This window comes from Ammospiza caudacuta, chromosome 5 (assembly GCF_027887145.1).
Source record: "Ammospiza caudacuta isolate bAmmCau1 chromosome 5, bAmmCau1.pri, whole genome shotgun sequence".
Lineage (NCBI taxonomy): Eukaryota > Metazoa > Chordata > Aves > Passeriformes > Passerellidae > Ammospiza > Ammospiza caudacuta.
Window position 1 is genome coordinate 75,635,369 of NC_080597.1, and position 24,236 is coordinate 75,659,604.

At 45.3% G+C, this 24,236-nt stretch overlaps 1 protein-coding gene across 1 annotated transcript in view; it reads right to left on the reverse strand.

Moving 5' to 3' along the window:
- The window catches only part of PLXNA4 (plexin A4), a 470,405-nt gene that overhangs the window by 224,608 nt on the left and 221,561 nt on the right, over positions 1-24,236 (reverse strand). The window contains exon 3 of the mRNA XM_058804666.1: positions 21,693-21,824. Within this exon, the coding sequence (XP_058660649.1) occupies positions 21,693-21,824 (132 nt within the window). The remainder of the gene's footprint in view (positions 1-21,692; positions 21,825-24,236) is intronic.

Consider the following 24,236-nt stretch of genomic DNA (forward strand, 5'->3'; position numbering starts at 1 on the left):
GACCACATAGAAATCACAACCCGAAAACTCCTGATTTATGGGCTAGGGTGTTTTCATGAGTTCATACTGTCACTCTCAAGCAAAAATAAAAAATAAAAATAAAAATAAAAATAAAAATAAAAATAAAAATAAAAATAAAAATAAAAATAAAAATAAAAATAAAAATAAAAATAAAAATAAAAATAAAAATAAAAATAAAAAAAAAATAGGCAGAACAGAATCATCATTTTCCTCTGGCATTTATTGAAATGTCATCTGAATGAGAGCAAACAATGTTTTCTGCTCCTTTGGGTAACTGATATGGACAAAAGTCCATCAGAACAAGCAAACTGCAGCTATGATCTACTTAATGGATACTAGAGGCACAAAAATGCTTTCAAATGCACACAATTATTTTTTCCTCAGCTAATTGAGGGGGTGAAAGCTTCTTTCTAGGAAATATGGTAATATATATTGATCAGAAAAAAAATAAGCTTCTATAGCAAACCCTGAGCACGAAGCAAGGTTAAGGGACTTTAATTAATGAAAAAGCTTTTTTATGAAATGATGCCACCACTCAAGGAGAGTGTACACTGTGACCTCCAGTTAAGTGGAGACACCTTTTAAATATGACACTGCTCATACCAGCATCACTCACTCCCTTTCTTGGCCACATAAATATTGATCAGACCTCCTGCCAGCCCAGCCTGCCCTGCTGAGATGACCACCCCAAAAACATCAGTTCCAGACTGGGATGCCTTTCAGATGTGCCACAGAGCTGGGAAGGCATCCAGCAGCAGTTGGGTGGGATAAAATCTCTATTGGGGAATCAAACTGGGGCTGCCCCATCCCTGGAAATGTCCAAGGCCAGGCTGGACAGGGCTTGGAGCACCCTGGGATAGTGGGAGTTAGGCTTGGAATGAGATAATCTCTAAGTCTCCTCCACCAGAAAGCATTCTGAGATTCTGTGAACAAATTTAAAACAACAAAGAAGATGCACCCACAAATCCCGTGCTCTTTGCTGCTCAAAACTGTTCCTCTGCATTTATTTTAGATCCAGACTCCCACGGTTACCAAACACCCAAGCTGCCATTGAAATTAAAGTCTCCCCCAGCTCCCCTTGAGCACCTGGATTTATTTACTAGCTGCTACAAGCACGAACAGAAATATAAATTAGCTCCTTTTCTCACTTATTTTGAAACCTGCCCAGCTCGCCTTGCAAACGAAAATATAATGAATTTCAGCTTCAATCAGAAACAAGTTCTTTAATTGTTCAGTATATTAGAGCTACACCGTTTACAGGATTGTTCTTTCTTAGGAGGCACAGCCAACTTAGACTGAGTCCCTAATGGTTGGTAAATTGGCAGAAATTTAACCTGCAGCAGTGATTTTGCTACCTGCAAGGCAATGTATTTACTTGTACCCCACTGGGATCCCTCTGCAGCTCCGACTTGTAGGGGACAGATGTTAAATTGCCCAAGGAGGCAGAATGGCCATGTACAAGGGCAGGATGGAGCCTTTGCTGCAGAGTTCAACTGAGGAGCTGCAGTAAAGCAGGGAAACAGAGACATATTTGTCATCTATTACCAATATAAGGCTAAAACCCTGCCTAAAATCTCACCTGGAGCTTCTTTTGCCAGCAGGACAGGTGAGACACACTTGGGATGGAGTGACAAGATTGTCCTGCACTGATCTCCAGTGGGAAGAGGAATATTTGTTAATGGAAAATTGCTGATGTGTTTGCATTTCTTGCAATATTTTTGCAGTGTCCATGTTAAATTTTGGCTGTCTAAATGTCTCAGAGAGCAAGGGAGAGCCAAATGGGGAAGGATTGCTGTGTAGTAAAGCAAGGAAACAGTGACACATTTGCCTTCTATTACCAATATATGGCTACAACCCTGCCTAAAATCTCACCTGGAGCTTCTTTTGCCAGCAGGACAGGTGAGACCCACTGGGATGGAGTGACAAGATTATCCTGCACTGATCTCCAGTGAAAAGAGGAAATTTTTGTCATGGAAAATTGCTGATGTGTTTGCATTTCTTGCAATGTTTCTATGTGTCCATGTTGAAATTTGGCTGTCCAAATTCCTCAGAGAGTCAGGGAGAGGCAAATGGGGAAGGATTGCTGTGTGCTGGAAGTGATTACACCAGGCTCAGAGGCTGAGTTTGGAGAGAGGAACCCACCAAAGAGCCTCATTAAGGCAGGGAGAAGTGGACAGCACTAAATAACCCTCCAAGAGGATCACTCCCTCCTCCTCCTTCTCCCACATTTTTATCTTGCTTCTGCCACTGTGCAGCGAGTTTGGGAGAGTCCAGGGGAAATTCAGAGAAAAGCAACATTATCCATTGAAACATCAGACAAATATCGACTTCTCCACTAAAGGCTTACTCAGATGCCCTCAGAGAGTCAATATTTGGTGGGGAGCATTAAAATTTCAGAGCTCCTTGGCCAAGGTGACTTTCTACAGGCAGGAGGGATTGTCTCTCACAGCAAACCTGCCCACCAAAGCTCTGCCAGGTGTGGGCAGAGGTGGTTCAGTTCCCCCCAGCCTCAGGTCTGCCCCAAAGCAACATTCACCTGGATGAGAATGGGAATCTAGAGATTGAAAATTAATCCAGATGAATTTAGATCTAGAATTTTAAAATCTAGAATGAAAATCCCCCTGCTTGGTGCTTAAGTAAGAAGTTCAAGGTCCCAATAAATCCCTCAGAAAGGTGGGAAAGGAAAGGCAAGTCTGGATGCTTCATGAATAGAACTGATTGTTCAGACACACTAAAAGGGAAATTTTGGGCATTTTAGCCCATGAGCACACGCTCTGTAAAGGCCAGACTCAATTCCAGCTGCAGGGAAAAGGGACATTTCGTGCTCTGCAGGAATTGTCAGTCCCCAAAAGCTTTCAGGAGCTCATGACTGCATTTCCTGCACATTACATCCCATTATGCAGATGCCTTAAAGTAAATGTAAATCACATCAAGACTAATTGTGAAGGGCTTTCAGTGGCAAGAAGCAAAGTGCTTTGAGATGGCTCCTGACGCTCCACCAGCCTCGAGTCTTTGCCCTCTTCCCCTCTCCCTCCTCTCCCTGCCTCCCCTCATCCACATCCTGCTGTCCAGAGCTCTCACAGACAAGGCCAGCCGGGCTCCCTGGGTTAATTAAATCAGCCTCATTTGCTGTCTGGAGCTGGGGTGACAAATGTATTGCCAAGTGATGGTGGCTCAGGGCTCCCCGAGCCTGTGCTGACATTGTCACCCAGCTGGAGCCACCACAGCCCAGCCCCCTTTGGTTCTTCAGGAGGCCCCAGCACTGCATCAGTGCAGCAGTGTTGGAACCCTGGGGGCTGAGAATGTGAGATTTCTGTGACCCCCAAGAGAACAGAAGGTTCTCTTCTGACCTGAGGCCTGGAGAAGCTTCCAGAATGGAATGATGGAACTGGGATTGTGGGTGTGCAGTTTGAACAGAAGTGTGTGATACTCGGAGTTTAAGGGTTTAGAATACAGTAGAAGATATAAAGCAAGATGGAGGTTTTGGGTTGGTCCTTCTTCTTCACCTTTTTCTCCACAGGTTTGGGTGGTTTTGTGTAATTGGATAAAAAAGTCCCCATTGTGGGCCATGAGTAGTTGGTTATTGGGTTAAAAATAAAAATAATTCAGATGTCATTTCTTAATGGGACAGTTTATCCTTACAAGGCCTTGTAGAGAGAGAGATGGGGCTCCATTTTTAGTTTGTTATTGAAGTGCTGTAGAACTCAGGGTTTGTGAGACTGTAACATAGATAAGAACTAATAAACATGAGTCCCAACAAAAAATATCATCTCACATATTTAATCCCAACCTTGGCAAAAAGAAGATAAACTCAACAACCTGCTGTCCCTCAATTCCTAATTATCCCAGAGGAAATCAGCAATTAACTCTTTGGAACCCTGGGTGCTGGGAATTGGAGATTTCTGTGCTGCCAGCACTGACCCCCAGAGAACCCTGCACTGCCCTGAGGCCTGGAGAAGCTTCCAGAATGGAATGATGGAACTGGGACTGTGGGTGTGCAGTTTGAACAGGAGTGTGTGATATCACAGGGTGGGAAACCCAGAGTTTAAGGGTTTAGATTGCAGTAATGGATATAAAGCAAGATGGAGGTTTTGGGGCAGTGCTGGTCCTTCTTCTTCACCTTCTTCTCCAGGGGTTTGGGTGGTTTTGTGTAATTGGATAAAAAAGTCCCCATTGCAGGCCATGGGTGGTCAGTTCATTATAAAATAAGACTCCAACACAGCAGCACATTTTCACTCTGCTGCAAGGCTCCCCTTCGCCTCCTTCCCTTCCTGGGCTGGAATGAGATGTCAGGGGATGATTGGGAAGACTGAAAGGGACAGTTCCCCTCCTCCCCACTCAGGCTGTGAATGCCAGGTTAATTTTATTAGCCCAGGCACTCCATTATCCCCAGAGCCCCTGGGCAGGCTCCCATCTGTGGATGCATTACTGGAATGGTGCTGTGCCCTGCCAGGCCCAGGCTGCCTTCCAGCCCAGCCATGCTTCCCTGGCAGATAAGGTGATCCCGCTGGGTTTGGATATAGAAATGTCTAAAAGTGCCAGGTAATGCCTCTGTGACATGAATTCACGGAATTCACAGAATGACCAGGTTGGGAGAAACCTTCAAGAGCATCAAGTCCAGCCCAGCCCCAAGAGCTCAGCCAGCTCCTGGCACCCAGTCTGAGGTACATCCACAGGGTGCTGTGTGCTAAAACTGAATCTTCCCCATCAAACAGGAAATAAACTTGCAAATACAGGTGGAGGAGACTCCAGATTTGTTTAGAAACCTGGTTTTCTCCACATTTGCTGTGGATAAAATACTCCATCCTCTGGAAGCTCTGTGGTTTGGCAGCACCAGCTGAGCTCTCTGGGCCTGTGACTGCCTGTGGGACCTGCCATGGTGCCAGGAAAAGCATTGCACAGGATCACAGAATCACAGAATTTCACAGAATTCACAGAATGACCAGGTTGGGAGAGACCTTCAAGGCCATGGAGTTCAGCCCAGCCCCAACCCCTCAGGCAGCTCCTGGCACCCAGTGCCACATCCAGGCACCCAGTAAAAATGCTTTTTTCTCTTTTTCCAGGATCCTGGGGTAAAACTGCCAATGCCTAAACCTACAAATAGTCCCTCTGATTTAAGGAAAAATTATTCCAAAGTGCAGTTGTCAGGTGTGAATCCTCCTTCCTTCCAAACTGCGCAGGAGGAAGCAAACAAAAGGCCACAAACACAAAAATACCCAAAAATATTTCAGTATTTAAAAGATCTTTTGCATCTCCACCTTTACCACTGCTCCTCTTAAGTAGAGAGAATAACATCCCAAAAGTGTCAGAGCACTGAAGACTGCGGAAAGGAGTCCCTACAAATTTTGGGCTGCGCAAACTTTGTGCCGCAAAGAAGCAGCAGCTGGATTGGCTGTCAGCAGAAAAAGAAAATCTGGAAAAGAGGAACGGGGGATGTTGAGTTGTGTGGGAGCAGGGATGTTTGCCACAAGCACTTTTGTCTGTTTAGCTATGAAAATTAATGAAAATAAATCATCAGGAAGGCAATAAGTGGGTCTGCAGTGAAGGAATGCTGTTCCACTGTTTGCACATCTAATGTTTGTTTGGAGACTCCACAATCTCCACGGGATGCTTCAGTGCATATGGTGGTGTCACTGTATTGCCTTTTCCCTTTTTATTTATTGATCCAGCACAGGAAAGTGTTCCCCAAGCCCAGGATTGGTTTCCAGAGGTTCCTGTTGGTGGGAGGAGGGTGCACCTCAACAAAACCAGTCCTTGAAGAAAAAAACCTCAGCAAATGGAGATTTCTCATGGTGTAACAGCTGTAACCTCTGGGGCTGTGTCCCTGTTATGAGATAAAAGAGGCCAATGACCCCCACATTTTATTTTCTCACCTTTTTCTATAAGATTCGGTTGATATATCTCCCTCCCAAGGCTGCTTCAGCTTTCCCCAAACAGGGACCCACTTTTCTCTTTCACTCCTGTTTATAGGAAGCTCCTCATCAAGATTTTAAATGTTTAATTAGCACCACAAGGGAAAAAAACACTAAATGCTTGACACCTTGCAATGGCTCCTGTCCCGTGAAGTATCACAGAATCATGGAATGGGTTGGAAAGGATCTTGGAGATCATTTAATTCCAACTCCTGCCATGAGCAGGGACACCTTCCACTATCCCAGGCTGCTCCAAGCCCCATCCAACCTGGCCTTGGACACTTGCAGGGATCCAGGGGCAGCCACAGCTGCTCTGGGCACCCTGTGCCAGGGCCTGCCCACCGTCACAGGCAAGAATTCCTTCCCATAATCTAAATAAAATCCTTCCTTTTTTTTAATTTAAAACCATCGTCCCCTTGTCCTATCACTTCCTGTCCATGTAAATAATCATTCTTCCTCTTTTTTTATAAGCTCTCTTTAAGCACTAGAATAGCAGAGACCCTGTACCCTCCTGCACAAATCACACAGCCCTGTACTGTGGCATTCACATTCTCTGGAAAAATCCCTTCACATAGGATTTTCCTCCTGGGAAGCTGAGAAGCCTCAGAGTGAAGGAAAACAATATTATCTTATTTGCTTCTCCTGTGTTTTGTTCATGTGGAATGTGTTTGGAGATTGTTTATCCACAGGTGATTGTTTCATTGGATTCTGGTGTGAGTTGTTTTCACTCTTGGGCCAATCAGGGCCAAGCTGTGTTGGGACTGTGGAAAGAGTCACAATTTTTCAGTATTATCTTTTTAGCATTAAATATCTTTTCTGTATTCTTTAGTATAGTTTAGCATTCTTTGATAAAACATAGTATCATAAAATAATAAATTAGCCTTCTGAGAGCATGGAGTCAGATTCATCATTCCTGCCTCCATCAGGGCCTTTCCCAGCAAATACAATTTTGTACCAGTCTGGACAGTTTTGTCTGCACTGGGAAGTCTCGTGTGCCTCCCTCACTTTGCTCCTAAGGCCAGCGAACACAGAACATCAGAATTACACCTCATTTGGCTCCCTTAGCCTGCAAATGGAGCAGCTGCAGCCAAAATGCCTCTCAGGAACTGTCACTGGCTGTGGTCATCTCTGAACCATGTCCAAGACTGTCTGGGAGTCACTCCCAGGCCATTCCTGCTCCCATGCCACAGGTACCTTGCTCCAACACAGACCTGACGCCTTGCCACGAGCCAGGACAGCAAAATTCCCACTTTTAAACACAATTCTGAAAGAGAAATTAGTTTAAATATTTTATTTTTCAGCTGTCATCAATCTAGAAGCACAAAGCCCAGGAAGGGCTATCACTAATCCACATTGACACAGGAGATTAGAATACCATCAGTCCATGATCTGAAATAAATGTTCTCCCAAAAAAGCCCCATCTTTGCCTCCTTGGTGGGCCACAAACTGCTGGATTTTCAGATGAGCAGCACAAAAGGTGTTTTTTCTCTTTGCAAACCCAGTTGAGATGGGCTGTGCAGAGATTGAGGTGGATTTTCCCAGAGGTGTGAGCTCAACCTTGGGAAAGTGCTGAGTGGAGGGATCAGTAATTAGTGATGGATAGTGCATTCACCAAGGCCATTAGCTGGAAAGAAAAGCAAACCTGCAGCATTCTCAACTGCAAAGAAAAGCAAACCTCCAGCAGGCTCCACATTCCTTGCCTGCATTTTCCTGCCTCCTGACAGCATCCCCACCACCCCTTCCCAGCACAGCCCTCACCACAGCTCTGCTCTCATCGGGGACTGGCATTTCCAATCAATTACAAGTGTCACCACTGAATTTCCCTGCTAATTACTCCAGTTTATTATGTCTAAAGCCAGGTTAAATGCAGAATTGCCCAGGTCAAGTGGGGTCGCCCACACAATCAGTTCCACATTTTCCACAGCAAAAGAGATCCCCACCATCAGTCACTGCCAAGGGGGTCCTAATGGCCAAGCTGCCAGTTCATGGCCTGAGGTGGAAGTTTCAGGAGGAGATAATGCTCTTGGAGAGGAGGAGGAAACCTCCCAGAGCCCAGGGATGGCTTGCGTTTATTCCCTATCAATTTGAATGGAGTTATCCTTTTTTGGGGGAGAGGAAGAAAGAGGAAACCTCCCAGAGTCCAGGGATGGCTTGGGTTTATTCCCTATTAATTTGAATGGGGTTATCCCTTTTTTGGGGAAAGGAAAAAAGCTGAGATATAGAGGAACAAGGCAGTAAAACTGTTCACTGTTTTATTGCATTTAACCCAAAAGTGGAATAAAACAAGGATATAACTTGTGGGAATAAAGGAAGCTTTGTCCTGATGGAGCCCAGGTCAGTGCAAACATCTCCCTCTTTCCAGTGCTCCATGAATCCAGCATTAATTATGTGAATTAAGTTTCAGGAGGAGAAAATGCTCTTGGAGAGGAGGAGGAAACCTCCCAGAGCCCAGGGATGGCTTGGGTTTATTCCCTATCAATTTGAATGGAGTTGTCCTTTTCTGGGGGAAAGGAAGAAAGAGGAAACATCCAAGAGTCTAGGGATGGCTTGGATTTATTCCCTATTAATTTGAATGGGGTTATCCTTTATTCAGGGAGAGAAGAAAGCTGAGATCTACAGACACAAGGCAACTTTTGGCTTCACTGTTCACTGTTTTATTGCATTTAACCAAAAAGTGAAATAAAACAAGGATATAACTTGTGGGAATAAAGGAAGCTTTGTCCTGATGGAGCCCAGGTCAGTGCAAACATCTCCCTCTTTCCAGCGCTCCATGAATCCAGCATTAATTATGTGAATCACCCTGGGGTCCATGCTCCATTAAAACACATTCCTGGTGTGATGCTTGGGTTACCTTTCCTCCTAGGGGCAGAAACTACTGACACGTGAACTCACAAGTGCTTGGAAGGTTCCTTCCAGGGAAAGCTTCCCAAATTATGTCACAAGGGCAGGGATCTTGTACAAACACTGTCTTTCATCCTCCAGAAACCCAAAGGGCTTTGCAAGTTATAAATCCATCACGAAGGCATCCATGGATCCAGGCTCTCAGAGGAGGGACACAAGAGCAGGTGTTTATGTAGGAAAAGAAGTGAATTCAGGAGGTGAACTGAAGGAAAGGATTCCTAGGAATGATGTGAGAAATGCTGCAATTGGGATGAGACAGTAAAACTAAAAGTTTAAGGACCATTATTTCAAAAAATCCCATTATTAAAAAAAATCTTAACACAGCCTTTATCCAGGCAATGACATGAGGGACATTTGGCAGAGAAATTCCCTTTTCTGTGTGCAAACAGCCACTGATTCATCCACACAACTTTTTGCATGGATTTTGCTGTCCCCTCAAATCTTCTCAACCACCCAAACACGAATGAAAGCCAAGTTTACACTACAAACTAAAATACAGCAGAGTATTGACCAAGTGCTCAGATTGCTGATTCAAAATGTCTTTCTAAAGGAAAAAATAAAAACAAAAAATAAACAAAACCAAAACAACAAACAACAGAGCAAGACAGACTAATTTAGGTCTCAAGTATTCCCATTATTTCTTCATCCAGTTAGGATATAAAACAAGAAAATAATTTTCAGGGTAGCTGAGTACTCTTGTCTCCAATCACAAAATGGAAAATCACAAGAACTGGGAAGAAAACCCAAACCCTGAAAAAATAGGGGAAAAATAACATTACAGTATGACTTTAAAGAGGTTTTTTAATAGAAAAGAACATAAAAGCCAGTTTGCCTTTCAAGGGCAGGTTCTGGAATGAATTTCATTTTCCAGTTCCTACTACATATGATGATTATGACTGTATCAAGTAATATAAAGTGATGAAAGATATTTAGCAGGGGCCTTAAGCAAGAAAGACTCAAAGCCATGAGTGCAGAAGACACAGCAAACTCTGGAGCATTGAAAAAAATTCTCCCCGAGTCTTACAATGAAATTCCTATTAATCCACTAACATGGAGTGTGCTTAGGAGTTCAGGGATATCACATGAAAAGTAGAAAATGCATTAGAAAATGATAACTCTGTGCACTTATGGTGCAAGGAAATGCCCCAAGAGAGCAAATAACTTGCCTCAAAGAAAGTAATAAGATACATGAGCCTGAAATGGAAAGAACTTTGGAAAAATGTTTAAAATACAATAATTAAGAGAATGGTCCCAGACAGGCACTGGGCACCTTATGCCTTCTAAAGGCTGAGCTAGAGCCGAGGCTGGGCAGAGTTCCAGAATAAAGCAGGGATTCATTCACAGAATCTCCTCCATGGCTGCACCTTGGGCAGCACCAGAGCCCAGCCAGGGCTGCACCCAAGATGACCCAAAACGGCCCCAAAATGCACGAGCGCTGCCGGGGTCTGTCCCTGGGATCAGCTCTGCTCCATTTGCACCTTGCAGTTCATTGTCCCATTGCAGCTTTAGCCCAGGCAGTCCCACCCTGCTTGTTTTTCTCTCTCCAGCCCACGGGGTTTGTGCTCCTGGGCTGAGATTTGGGGCATTTGTCCTTGGTGCCCAGCTGGAGCAGGAATTGTTTTGTCTCCCTGCTCTGTGCACACAACTCACCATCCCATAATATGAAGCTCAGAACTGCACACTAAAGCAGCACAGAATGTGAAAAATATAAACCCAAAACCTGAGGCATCACAGGATCTGGGAAAGCACTCAAGGATGTGTTAGATGGAAAAGCTCCACCCCAAGATCTGTGGATGTGCCTGTAGCTCTGTGCCTTTTGGGGCATTATCCTGCCAATTTAGGCATTGTCCTGCCCAAATCCCCCTCCCTGGGAGCTCTGGCTGGGCTGTGGAACCCCAAAGCAGAGGATGGTGATTAACAACCCCTGCCCCTGGGTGACCTGCAAGGGCAGCAGAGGAGGGGACCTGGCTGTCAGGGAGATTGGAGCAGACAGATGTTTAATGGAGCCCAGGATTACACATCTGCCAGGCTTCACATGTAATCACCAACTTCTTAGGTTTCCTCTTTCTTCTCCCCTTCTCCTGGGTCTGTTACAGGGTCAAGGCTGGGGGAAGGGATGGAGGGAGATTTTCAGATTTCCAGCTCAATTCCTTGAGCTGCCCTTAATACTGTGACCTATTCCTAGCTGAAAACACAACCTACCAGTCTGACAGGACTCAGGGAGATAAGAGTGGGTGGTTTTATTTGTTTAAAACATGAGAGGGATGCATTAAACTCCACACATCCACCTTCTTTCTCCCAGAACAGCTGCAGTGAGCAGCCTGTGTGCGACTGCACAGAGGAGCAGCAGCACAATCAATAGTGCCAGGTGACCCCCAGGCCATGAGCTGGGCAGCACTGTGCCCCAGGGGACACATCTCCATGGCTTCCCACCCCAGGATCAATAGTCCCTGCTCTCCTCACCCAGGGGGTGACTCTGAAAGTGGTTTTTTTCTGCATTTCTGGGCATTGCTCACTCCTTCCTCCACCCTTTGTTGTTTTCTGTCTCCTCTGCAAGTCGGGGGAGCTGTCAGCAGACCCCATGAACTAGAGGGAATAGTTAAAACATACAAACAAGGTGCAGGAGGAAGGAGACCTGGTTAGACTGAATGACCCATCCCATTCCTCACGTCCTGGCAGCAGGCAAAGCCCTGAAGGTGTATCCCCCTCACCTTAAGGCAAGGAATCCCAAAGATGAATTAAACCAATCTCTAAATACCACAGCACCCTCAGAACCCTCCAGGAATCCTCCAGCTCCTGTGCTGCTTCTTTGAGCAGTCTGTGGAGGAGCTATCCTGGCATGGGGACATGGCTTTTTTGGCAGGCTGAGAGATGGATGCTGACATTAGTTCAGGCTGCAGCTCGAGCCAAATGCAGATCCACAGATGGCACTGGGAAAGCTGTGGTTCTACCCTCAAATATTGAACACGCAGAGCAGGATACAACTGGAGAGTTCAGGCACAAATATGCCACTACTGTGTCTGAACACAGGTCTTTTAGTGTGACAGGCAATAAATTGTGTTAATGTGGGCTAAATGCACCCAAATCCTGGCCCAGGGGGACCCAGAGACTCAGTCCTGCTGCTCTGCTCTCTCACAGGCACAACCAAGGATGCTCATCAGATGCAAAATTTCACCAGCAGTGCTCTGACCCAGTGTGACAGTGTTCACAGGGGTGTGAGGATGAGGGAAGAGATGAAGGATCTGACCCCATGTTTCAGGAGGCTGATTTATTATTTTATGATATATATTATATTAAAACTATACTAAAAGAATAGAAGAAAGAATTTCATCATTTCATCATATTCTTAGCCAGAAGGCTGGCTAAGAATAGAATAGGGAAGAATGATAACAAAGGTTTGTGGCTCAGCTCTCTGTCCGAGCCAGCTGGGCTGTGATTGGCCATTAATTAGAAACATCCAACATGGGCCAATCACAGATGCACCTGTTGCATTCCACAGCAGCAGAAAATAATTGTTTTCATTTCACTCCTGAGGCCTCTCAGCTTCTCAAGAGGAAAAATCCTAAGGAAAGGATTTTTCATAAAAGATGTCTGTGACAATCCAGAGTTAGAGGAATTCATGTCCTGCCAGCAGGGAGGGTTTAGGCTCTGCCCATGACCAGGATCCATGAACCCAAAGTCCTGCAGCAGCTGCAGATCCTCCCCCACAGCTGGGCCCAGTGATTAATGCAATGTGCTTGTAGGGAGGTGATTTCTCTGGGATGATTCTGGCATGGATCAGCAAGGCCAAGCACGAAGCAAAGGGATCCCAACCTGCATTTTGTGTGAAATCCTTCCCTCCAGTGAGCAGCTGTCAAACTGCTCCCTGCTGGTCCTCTCCACACAGATTTGGCTCATCAAGGTTCCTCTAGATGGGATCAAGGAAGCTCTAACTCATGACACTTAGAGGACAGGGTGGCTACAAATTGTTTTCTGAAGGAGCATTTCTCTCTGATGCACAGAAAAACTCAGACTGGACATCTGATGGTGACAAAGCAAAAGTCTTTCTGACCTTTGGGAACCAAAGCTCTCATCAGGGCATGGACAGGAAGACAGCTGAGTTTTCAATGGTCAGTGGCAGGTGCTACAGAGAGTTCCAAAAGAGGTCCTGATCTTTTGCTGTTTGCCCACAGCTGATGTCACAGAATTCCCAGAATCACCAGGTTGGGAGAGCCCTTCAAGGCCCTGGAGCCCAGCCCAGCCCCTGGCACCCAGTGCCACCTCCAGGCTGGTTAAACACACCCAGGGGTGGTGACTGCACCCCCTCCCCGGGCAGCCATTGCAGAACTTTCTCCCCCTTGCTGGAAAAGCTTTTTGCTGCTCTCCAAGCTGGATTTCCCTCGGCCCAGCTCAGGCTGTGTGCTCTGGGTGTGCCAGTGCTGCTGCAGACAGAGCCCAGGGGCAGCTGGGCACAGGCACCTTTCAGGAGCTGTGAGAGTGCTGGGGGCACCCTGAGTCTCCTTTCCTGCAGGCTGAGCACCCCCAGCTCCCTCAGGGCTCCCTCAGGGTTTGTGTCCCAGCCCCTCTCCAGCCTTGTTGCCCTCAACTGTGAGTGAATCATAAATTCCTAAATATCCTGGGTCGGAAGGATCACCAAGTCCAACCCCAAAAATCATATTGTGTGTTTAAGAGTGCCAGGAGTCTGTGAGCAAGGCAGGGAATGACTCAAGGTCTCCCAAATCCGGGACTTTCTCCCAGCCTTTCCTCCTTCCCAGCGCACTTTGCAGAGTCCTGGTTTTACAGCAAAGTGAGACACTTGAAGACAGCATCAACTGGCTCATGAAAACCTTTCCAAAGCACAAAAAGAGCTTAGTTCAAGTGTGAAAAACCCAAGGTTGTGGAAAAGTGAGAGCTGGAATTCCAGCTGCCAATGCATCTCATGGGATGGAGACAGCCCCAAGTGGAATTCCTTCCTTTGCCATGAATGATGCATTTGGGACACCTCCAAGACCTCGAATCTGTTCCTCTCCTGCTCAGCTTTCTCAGTTATTCACATCCCTTCTGGAACACACAACCAACCCAGCAGGAGGTTAAGGGACTCCCTACTCCCTGAATTATCCCAGCTTACTCCAAAATGCCCACATGAAAGCAGCAAATGAGTTAAAATCAAGCTAAATTATGACTTTTTGCAATAATTTGCCTTTTGCTGATAAAGAATTATTTCAAAAGAGTCAGCAGCACAATGCACTGCTGTTTTTGCCAGTGGGCCAAATCACTTTTATCCTTCTTGGCTGAGAAACACAGGCACTCACACAGTGTCTTTTCCATCCATAGCTGAGCATCCATGCGGGATTTTCCATCTATTCATCCATTTCTCAGAGGGCATCTGACCTTATTTAACAAGCCCTTAATTAGGTGAAAGCAAATGCGAGGGAGAGCAGAGTTCAGCCTCTGATATTGCTGAGGGTAATGAGGAGTGTTCCAGGGGCAGCAAAGAACAATCAAAGAGAACAAAAGTTGCCTTTGCTGCCAACTGGGATTGCACTCATTGCTTGAGAGGGGTTGAGTGAACTCTAGGAACTGCTCTTGCCTATCAATTTTGTGCAGGGCTGCCCAAGAGCGGGACAGCTGGCAAGGAGATGGGTGGTTTGGAGTCCTCTGCTTTGGAGGATTTAGAGGGAGAGGAATGTGACACATTTTTGCAAAGATGGTGAATTCAACCATGCTTTGGGTGCCTTAGAAACTCTGGTGGCCCTGATCTTATGTAGGATGTCAGTCTGGTTTGGGAACAGCCAGTTATGGAATCATGGAATGGTGAATTCGACCAAGTTTTGGGTGCCTTAGAAGCTCTGGTGGCCCTGATCTTATGTAGGATGCCAGACTTGTTTAGGAACAGCCAGTTATGGAATCATGGAATGGTTTGGGTTGGAAGGGACCTTAAAGATCATGCAGTTCCACCAGGGAAACCATCCACTATGCCAGGGTGCCCAAACCCCTTCCAACCTGGCCTTGGACACTTCCAGGGATCCAGGGGCAGCCACAGCTGCTCTGAGCACCCTGTGCCAGGGCCTGCCACCCTCACAGCCAAAAATTTCTTCCTAATTGCCTGATAATTAATCAAGGGAAGAGATGATGCTGACAATACCCTTCCAGAAGTTGAGTAGTGAAGTCCTGCAGAAGACCTGAGCATCTCCAAAGAGTGGATGTGCACAGTGGCCATCTTTCACAGTCCCTTCTAAATCAACATCCCAAAATGGCAGAATAACAGAAATCTGCAACAACAGCACCAAAATTTACAGTTTCTGGGTGTCTCTGCTGCTTTTAAATCCCCAGGTTAAAAAGTCACACCTATGAGATAATCTCAGCTTTCTGTTTTCAAACAAGATCTTTCTGCAATTTGTGGATCTGGTTCAATTATGAAAAACATGGTCTGCACACAACCTGATGGTTCACAACCAAACAAATTCAAGTTAAAATAAAAAAAAAAAAAACAAACAAAATCTCTTGAGTTATTTTTAAAACTTGTGATCTTGAGCCAGTGTTTTTGGGGACAGCCTTAAACTGACAATCCCCTAGAAACAGCCACTCCAACCCCGGGAGTTAATGCTGCTTGATATCTTGTGCAAAGACCACATTTGAAGAAATTAAGCCATAATTAAGCAAAGTTATTAATGATTGCTTTAACTAATTGATACGATTACATAAGCAGCAGACAAGATTTTAATCACAGTGGTCATGAAACCAGAAGTAAACTGGCCAGACACCCCCTCCTCTTTGGCAGCTAATTTGCAAACAATAATTCTGCTGCTGATAGTGACTCAGCGGCTGAGGGGAGAAGAATAAATCTCAGGAGACAAATAGGTATAAGCCTTCCCCATTTTAATGAGAAACAGACACAAAAAGGCCAAAAAGACCCTGTCAACATGATTTGCAGTACAGTTACTTAATTTTTACCAAATGCGCTTTCTGCCACGCTTTAGTTGAAGTACATATTTATTTGATATTTTGCTGGCACAGTTTAAAAGAGCCTCCAAAATACCCATCTGCTTCTGCTACGCATGACCCTACCAGCCTCACCTCCGACACACTGTAATGGTTTTAGGGAATGATAGCACTGCACAGATGTGATTTATTCACAGATTGTGGGTGACTTTCTGCTAATTTACAGGGGAAAAAGCACAGCTTTCCACTGGAGGATGAAGCTGACCCACAGAACAAACCTGCCTGCACAGGGAGGGACAGAAAATCTCCTTCCTTGGGGCAAATACTGAAGCACAGGATGGTTTTAAGGGACAATAAAAACTCATTTCCACCTCTGCAATGGGCAGGGACACCTTCCACCATCCCAGGTTGCTCCACCCCAATCCAACCTGGCCTTGGACACTTCCAGGGATGGGTAAAGTTACTTATGAGTAACACAAGGTTGCTCAAAACCTGGTTGCAGAACAGTCTTCTCTAACCTTCAGTAAGTCGAAAGTAAGAGCAAGCTCAGAACCATGAGATTTAAATAATATGAAGTTGACACTTCTTTCCCTTTACCTTCTGGATTTTGAGCCTTTAAGGTTATTTCCTCCAACTCTTGCCTTTGATACCTCTGTATCAAAAGGAAGGGCTGAGATTCCTGTCTTGGAGTTGCTTCCATGTGTTGTATGAGCTTTGAAAAATGATGGGAGAAATCCAGGGGCCCAACTTGCAGAAACAGTTTTTTAGGGGTGATGGAGGTGACCTTCCAAAGGTTGGAGAGGGGAGGGAGCATCCTGCACCTCCTGGCATGCAGAGGTGGGCTCTGTGTGTGTGTCAACACTTGGGCAGCAAGGGAACAAGGAGACAGCAGTGTGGAGACAGCCAGGAGAGCAGAGAAACAGGGATGCCAGGAGTGCAGGAGTGTCGCAGGCATCTTTTATGAAAAATCCTTTCCTTAGAATTTTTCCTCCTGAGAAGCTGAGAGCCCTCAGGAACAAAATGCAAACAATGATTATCTGCTGCTGTGGAATGCAACAGGTGCATCTGGGATTGGTCTCATGTGGTTGTTTCTAATTAATGGCCAATCACAGTTAGCTGGCTGTGAGAGCCGAGCCACAAAACTTTGTTACATTCTTTCTTATTCTATTCTTAGCTAGCCTTCTGATGAAATCCTTTCTTCTATTCTTTTAGCATAGTTTTAGTGTATCATTTACTTTTAATATAATACATATAATAAAATAATAAATTAGGCCTTCTGAAACATGGAGTCAGATCCTCATCTCTTCCCTCAGCCTGAGACCCATGTGAACACGGTCACACAGGAGGGCTGGAAAAGCAAGTGCAAGCCTGGAAATTAGAGGAAAGGGCTGCAAAGAATCAGAGATAAAGGCAGGGAGAATGAGAAAGGGGTGGAAGAATTATCTCCATCCCTGCAAGGACTTCCAGGGAGTTCCTCATCTGGGAAGAGAAAGAAATTCAGAGATGATGAGGTGAGGGAAGGAAGCCCAGGCATGTGTGACGAGGAGCAGGGAAGATGCAGAGAAGCTGCAGCAGAGACCCTCCTGTTCCTCCAGCATTTCCCATCTGCTCCTCATCCCCTAAGATCAGCATGTGAGGCACAAGGCTCCTCTGCACTCCAGAAACAGAAAAAGGAGAAAGAAACTGCCCCAGCCTCCAGGGCACTGCCATAAGAAATGTGGAGAGGAGATGTTTGTGGGACAGGAGGAGAATGGCTTCAGACAAAGGGAGTGGGTTTAAATGGGATATCAGGAGGAAATTCTTGGCTATGAGGGGGATGAGCACTGGCACAGACAAGCTGTGGCTGCCTCTGGATGCATGCAAGATCCAAGATTGGGCTGGATGGGGCTTGGAGCAAGCTGGGATAGTGGCTGTAGCTCCATCAGAGTGTTTATGAAGGCTGAAGTTACGGGGATGATCTCCTGATCCATCCTGGCAGTTCCCATGTGTGCACCAACCCTTCTCTGTTCTGTCAACAGGGACTCGAAACCCATTCACACCTAAAGCACAGAGATGTCCACACCTCTGGGAAATGATGGGACCTCTGTATGCTCGGTCTCTGGGTCTCAGTGACAAATCTCTCCCTCCTTCAATCACTGTCTGTATAAAATATGTATTCCTAGATAATGGTGAAAAGCTGTTGACTCTGCTCCTCAGAGCATCGCACCTCTGATTGAGTGGGCAATGCTGCTTGTCACCTCTCATATCCCAGAGGAACAGCAAGGCAGGGCTTGTTTCAGCCACAGACCACAAGGCTGAGCTGGGTTCCATCTTCCTTGGAGCCCAGGGAGTTCAGCTCCATAGGAAAACCCCCATGTGCAAACCAAGGACCCCCAGGTTCACTGGGGAAAACTCTCGCATGCAGAAGCTTGTCACAGACATCTTTTTATGAAAAATCCTTTCCTTAGGATTTTTCCTCCTGAGAAGCTGACAGGCCTCAGGAACAAAATGTAAACAATGATTATCTGCTGCTGTGGAATGCAACAGGTGCATCTGGGATTGGTCTCATGTTGGTTGTTTCTAATTAACGGCCAATCACAGTCAGCTGGCTTGGACACAAAACTGAGACACAAACCTTTATCATTCTTGCTTTTCTATTCTTAGCTTAGGATTTCATCAGAAGGCTAGCTTTCTTCTATTCTTTTAGTATAGTTTTAATGTAATATATATCATAAAATAATAAATCAGCCCTCTGAAACATGGAGTCAGATCCTCATCTCTTCCCTCATCCAAAAACCCCTGTGAACACGGTCACAGAAGAGGCCCAAGGCAGTGGTGGGGTCACCATCTCCAGAAGTGTTCAAAACACAAGTAGAAGTGGCACTTCATGATATGGTTCAGTGAACACAGGAGTATTTGGTCAAAGGTTGGACTTCATCATCTTAGAGGACTTTTCTAACTTTAATGATTTTATGATTCTGTGAAAACAGCTTTTAATAACCATACAGGTAATAACAGAACCACTCTTATCTCTGGGGCACAGACAGGTCTGAGCTGAGGAAAAAAAAAAATACAAAACAAGGAGAAACCTCCTCCTTCCCCAGGGATAGCAGAAGCCCTGGTGCCTGTCTATCTTTAAAAAGGTCAGGTTAAGTCATCACCCCCCTGTCCCTCATCTCCACAGATCCCCCAGTACCACTTTGGGCAGTGAAAACCTCTGATAAGTCAGATTTCACCCTTTCATAAAAGATGTGTACATGGTTTGTAGAGTGGGTGGGATATTTGCTCCCCAAGGGCAGCCTCTCCATAATCCTGCCTCCAGCAAAGGCAAACCCCTGCACCTACTCACTGAGGCTCTCCAAATGTTAATTTATTCCAGCATTAAAGTGTGTTCTGCCATGAGCACACAGGTAGTGACTGCACTGCTGGGATGGCAGCACTGTCACTCACACTGCCTGCCTCAGATAAAATCAGATTTGGGCAAAGGCTGATGTAGTGCTCAGTGTTCACAGGCTCACATCAGATTTTAAATAACAACAGCCACTGCCTTTTTCACCAGCCTCTCTCACAGAGACACCCATGGGCGTTAAAGGTGAGTGGGAGGAGATGATTGATAAATCACAGGGGGCTCAGAGCTCACAGAATCACAGAATAGCTAGGTTGGAAGAGACCTTTGAGATCATCAAGTCCAACCCATGCCCTAAACACCTTAACTAAGGTGCCAAGAGCTCTCTACAGGGCTTGGGAGTCCCAAAAACACCAGCTTTGATTTGTACTTTGGAACAGCCAAATCCAAAATGAACCTGTTCATGCTGTCATGGTCAGGGAAGTGCAGGTAGTCAACGGACCAGCAGGAAGTTGTTTTTGGAAGTCTCTGGAGGAAAAATGAATTGTTTCTCTTGTTCCAGATTTCATGTTTTAAGGATGTGAGGGAATGAAGGTTGCTGTCCCACTGCCCTCTACCCCAGAGGCTTGAGGCAGCCCCTGGGAGTGTCTGTAAATCTGAAGGGCTGTGCAAAGGCAGCAGTGGTGCAGAGTCTTGGGTTTCTGTGCCTGAAATGACCCCCAAGGTATTCAAAGCCTTTTTTCCCAGCCCCATGACTGAAGAAGTCATCGAGATTTCTCTGCTCTGCTTTTCAGGGTTGTTTATTTTCTCTTATCTATGACATTCTTTCTCTGACCTGCTGAGATCTGTCCAGCAGGTTGGGTTGTGGAACAGTCCCTGTCCTTGGGGTGGTGTTGGCTTTTTATACTAAGAACTACGTGTACTTTATAATAATTTCCCAATACCTATCACCTATGTTAGACAGTCTGTCTCTACTCTAAACCAATCCAGAAGTGCCACCATCACAGCAGAAGATGGAGGACAAGAAGAAGGAGAAGAAGGACAGGACACACCCAGATTCCTCCATCTTGCCTCTTGAACCCCCATTCTAAATCCTCAAAATTCTACTTTTTCACCCTGTGACAAATTCACTATCATTCCACTCAAACCCTTGTGGCTTGTAACTCCTCACACAAAGTTGGTAATTGTTTCCATGGGCTAAAATCAAAGGCACAGGTGTTTGTGACTCTGTGCCAGGGTCTGTAATCACCCAGGGCAGCCAGAGGAATGTCCTGGGTCCCAACATGTGAGGTGACCTCAGGTGGGGCTGCACAAAGAGGACACTGAGCACACTTGAAAACCCTGGGTTGGTTATTGGCACATTCAATGTTCTTCTCCAGGGTTTTGGCCCTCAAGGAGCCCCACTCTGTGCAGAAGGAAAAAGAAAGTGCCCAGAGAGCAAAAAGATGAGGAAAAGGAATGGTGTCATGCTCAAAGCCTTACAGGAGTTCAGCATCACCTGCCTCCAGCTTCTCACCCATCTCACAAGTGATTGGAACTGTTCTCCCTTCAGGACTGGAAGGGAAATCCCATCCGTGCCCAGCACGGAGCAGATGAGAAGGAATCCCAGCTGTCATCCTGTCCTTTCTCCTGAGTTATGGTACCTCTCTTTAATCAGGAGGAATTTACAGAGCTGCTCCCCTCCCCACCCCACACCAAATTTCAGGTATAAATATGCACAGTAGAGGGAAATGGTTGGAAGGAGGAAGAAATGCAGGAGGAAGAAATGACACTTGTAGATTAAAAATATAACCAGTACTACTCCTATAATAAATCATTGAACATGTATGGGTGAACATGTCTCACTCAAACTGCAGGCCTCCACTACAGGGCAAATGCCATCACCCACCACAATCCCTCATTGCTCCCATTCTTTTTGTGGATTTAAAGCTCCTCACGAGCATCTGTGAATCAGCCAGGTATGATAGCTCAAGTAATCCTGCACACCCACAGGAATAAGTATAAACAGTGAGTTCTTCATGTAAAAGTAGCTCCTCCTCCCACCATCATCCCAAGCAGCAAACTTCCCAAGGCCATGAATTCCAGTGAAATCAGCCAGGATTCCACGCTGAATACCCAGATTCCTTCCCTGGGATCTGGCTGCCAGCATTTTCAATCACAATGCCAACAACACAGCAGAAACACCACACTAAACTTGGCCTGCACACTGGCTGGTAGCATCCTGCACTCCTGCCCAGTGTCCCAAAGAGGCTCCAGCCTCTCCAAAAACTCCAGTTAGAGCCAAATTATTCAATGCTACACCTTCCTGTGTCTGTGGCAGATGCAGCCACAGTTTGGGTGGGGATGGAGAACAATGCAGCAGCAATTCCTTGTCTAGCAGCCAGCAGGACAAAGCAATTCTGTGGGTGGTTCCTGCCCCTTGAGCTCTGTACCCCTGGTCCCTCAATATTACAAAAGTGTGTAAATGCCATGGATTTATGGCATAAAAACCCCGAGGTTGACAACAAAGCACATCCTTGTAGTAAATTCATGAATTCATGAGCAGCCTGATGTCCACAGCAGGATGGAGCTGAAAGGTTTATAAAGCACCCCGGGCTGCTGGAGTTCCTTACCTGCTTCTCAGACATGATGTAGAGGTGTTCATGGTCCATGGAGAAGGCCATGTCCCGGAGGATGGGGCCAGTGTCCACCACCTGCACGATCTCGTACTCCAGCGTGTTCTTGGTGGTGCCATCCACGCGGATCTGTGCGGCAAAAATAAGAGCAGAGGGAGAACATGAGGATTTTCCCCTCCTTCCACTGAAAACAAATAATTACAGAACCACAGAATGCTTTGTGTTGAAATGAAGCTTAAAGACCATCTCATTCCAAACTTCCTGCCATGGGCAGGGACGGCTTCCACCATCCCAGGCTGCTCCAAGCCGTGTCCAATCTGGCCTTGGACACTGCCAGGGATCCAGGGGCAACCACAGCTGCTCTGGGAAGCCTTCTCTCTCACTGCACTCACAGTAATATATATCTACCTATAATATATACACAAAATTATATTTATATATTTATATATTTATATACTTATTTTAAAATTTATATCTATTTTTATTTTTTTATTTATATTCCTAGGTTTATTCATATGTTTCTATTTATAGTTATATGTTTTTTATAGTTATAGTAATATTTACATTAGTTATATTTTGTATATGTTATATATTTATTTTTATACATAATGATATATTATATATGCACATTATTTATATTATATGCATATATTATATGTTATCATAAATATATACATATGTGTAGATATATAATATATAGTGTGTATACATAATATATAATACAATATATAATATATAATATATAACATATACTGTATATTTATTTACATATATACATATCTATCTATGTACATATATATTATAGATAGATAGATAGATATAAATAAATATGCAATATTATATATATATTACACAAAATAATCACTAGACAAACGCATTGTGCCCCAGGTCTTTCAGACTACAACCACTGCCAACAAAAAGTGAACTTTTCCCAGCCTCCCCACCAAAAGGACAGAGCAGATTTCATCACTTCTGCTGCTCCCATCAACACAAGAGCATTGTAAGAACAATGCAGATCCTGCTGGCTTTTATCTGGCACTGTCACTATGCTCCTGTCACCGCCTGGACAAATCCACCACGCTCAAAATGATGGCAATGAGGGAAGGATCTGTGGTGGTGATGAGCAGGAGATAAAAAACCACGTAAATCTGCAGGAGTGACTCACTGGCATGCCACTCAGATAATATTATTGCTCTTATTGCTAATGTTCCACGGGGCAATTTATTATTGCAGGGTGTTCAGTGCAACACAGACTATTTCTCTTGTTGATTGCATATATCAGGTGTTGAAATCAGTCCTGCACCAGTGTGGCACCTTATGATTCCAGACACCTCTCATAACAGGGTGTCACTGAGGGACATCAATAACTGGGATTATGAGGAGGAACCAGACAAACAGTCCCAGTCTGTCCCTGACAGTGATCCAGTGATGCAGAAGAAAATGCAGAAAATTACAGACTTTTCTTTGCCTGCTTAAAAACAATTTCTAGAGTTTGGGCTCAAAAGCAGCTGGAGAAGGTTTGCAACCTCTTTCAATATAGAGCAAGTCATGATAAAATAGGTGTTCTCAGGAGTTCTCCTGAACCTTGTGAGGCTTTCTACAGCAGCAAACCCCACAATCATGTTGCAGAGTTTCACGTTTCCTCATTCCTTATCTCCCTCTATTTCCCATGTGTTGCCTTTCACTTCCTGAAAATATTCTATCCTGCAGCAACACAAACACCACAGCACCTTTCCCTGAAAGAAACAAAGTTGTAGGAGATCTTCATCCTGCCCCACATTATCATCTCCATTCCTTCCTGACCAAAGATTCCCGGCCTGCAGTTGGATAGCTGAGAAAAAAGCACCCTTCCCATCCAAGGGAAATAACAAGCTGTGGAGAACTTATGGTGTCAAGACCTGTTCCCACTATTCCCTGGCACAGGGCACAGTCCTTGGGTTTGCTCCTTCTGTATCAACCTCTCAGCCAAGAAACTGAGCCTGAATCATCTTCTGTACTGGAAAGTCAAAGAGAAGGGAACAGAGGGAATGATAAAGGGTCTGGAAAGTCTGTATGAGGAAAGGACAGCAGTGATATACAGATTGTTATCTTTGTCCTTCCTTGATGTGCTCACCTGCTGTGGGACAACAAAGGAATATTATTTCCCCAAGAAAGATAAGGAAAATGAAGCAGAAAGGACTTAGAGGGGCTCTCTGTGCCAGCAAAGGGCGTGGAGGGTGCTCAGGGATGCTCAGATCCTGCATATTATCCATCAGACTCCCCAGAAGTGGGAGCACGTGCTGGCCTTGGCTGCTGGGCTGCCCCAATGACAGGGGAGGATTTGCAGTTAATTTGTCATTTTGATGGAGCTGCTGATGAGAGCAACACACATCCAACAGCATAACAAACAGAGGTCAGGGCATGAAGTCCAGCACTGAGCATCCCTGATGCACCAAGGGGTCAGGGACTGAATCCCAGCACTGAACATGCCTTAAATACAAAGGACTCGAGGTCTAAAGCCCAGCACTGAACATTCTTGAAACACAAAGAATTCAGAGTCTG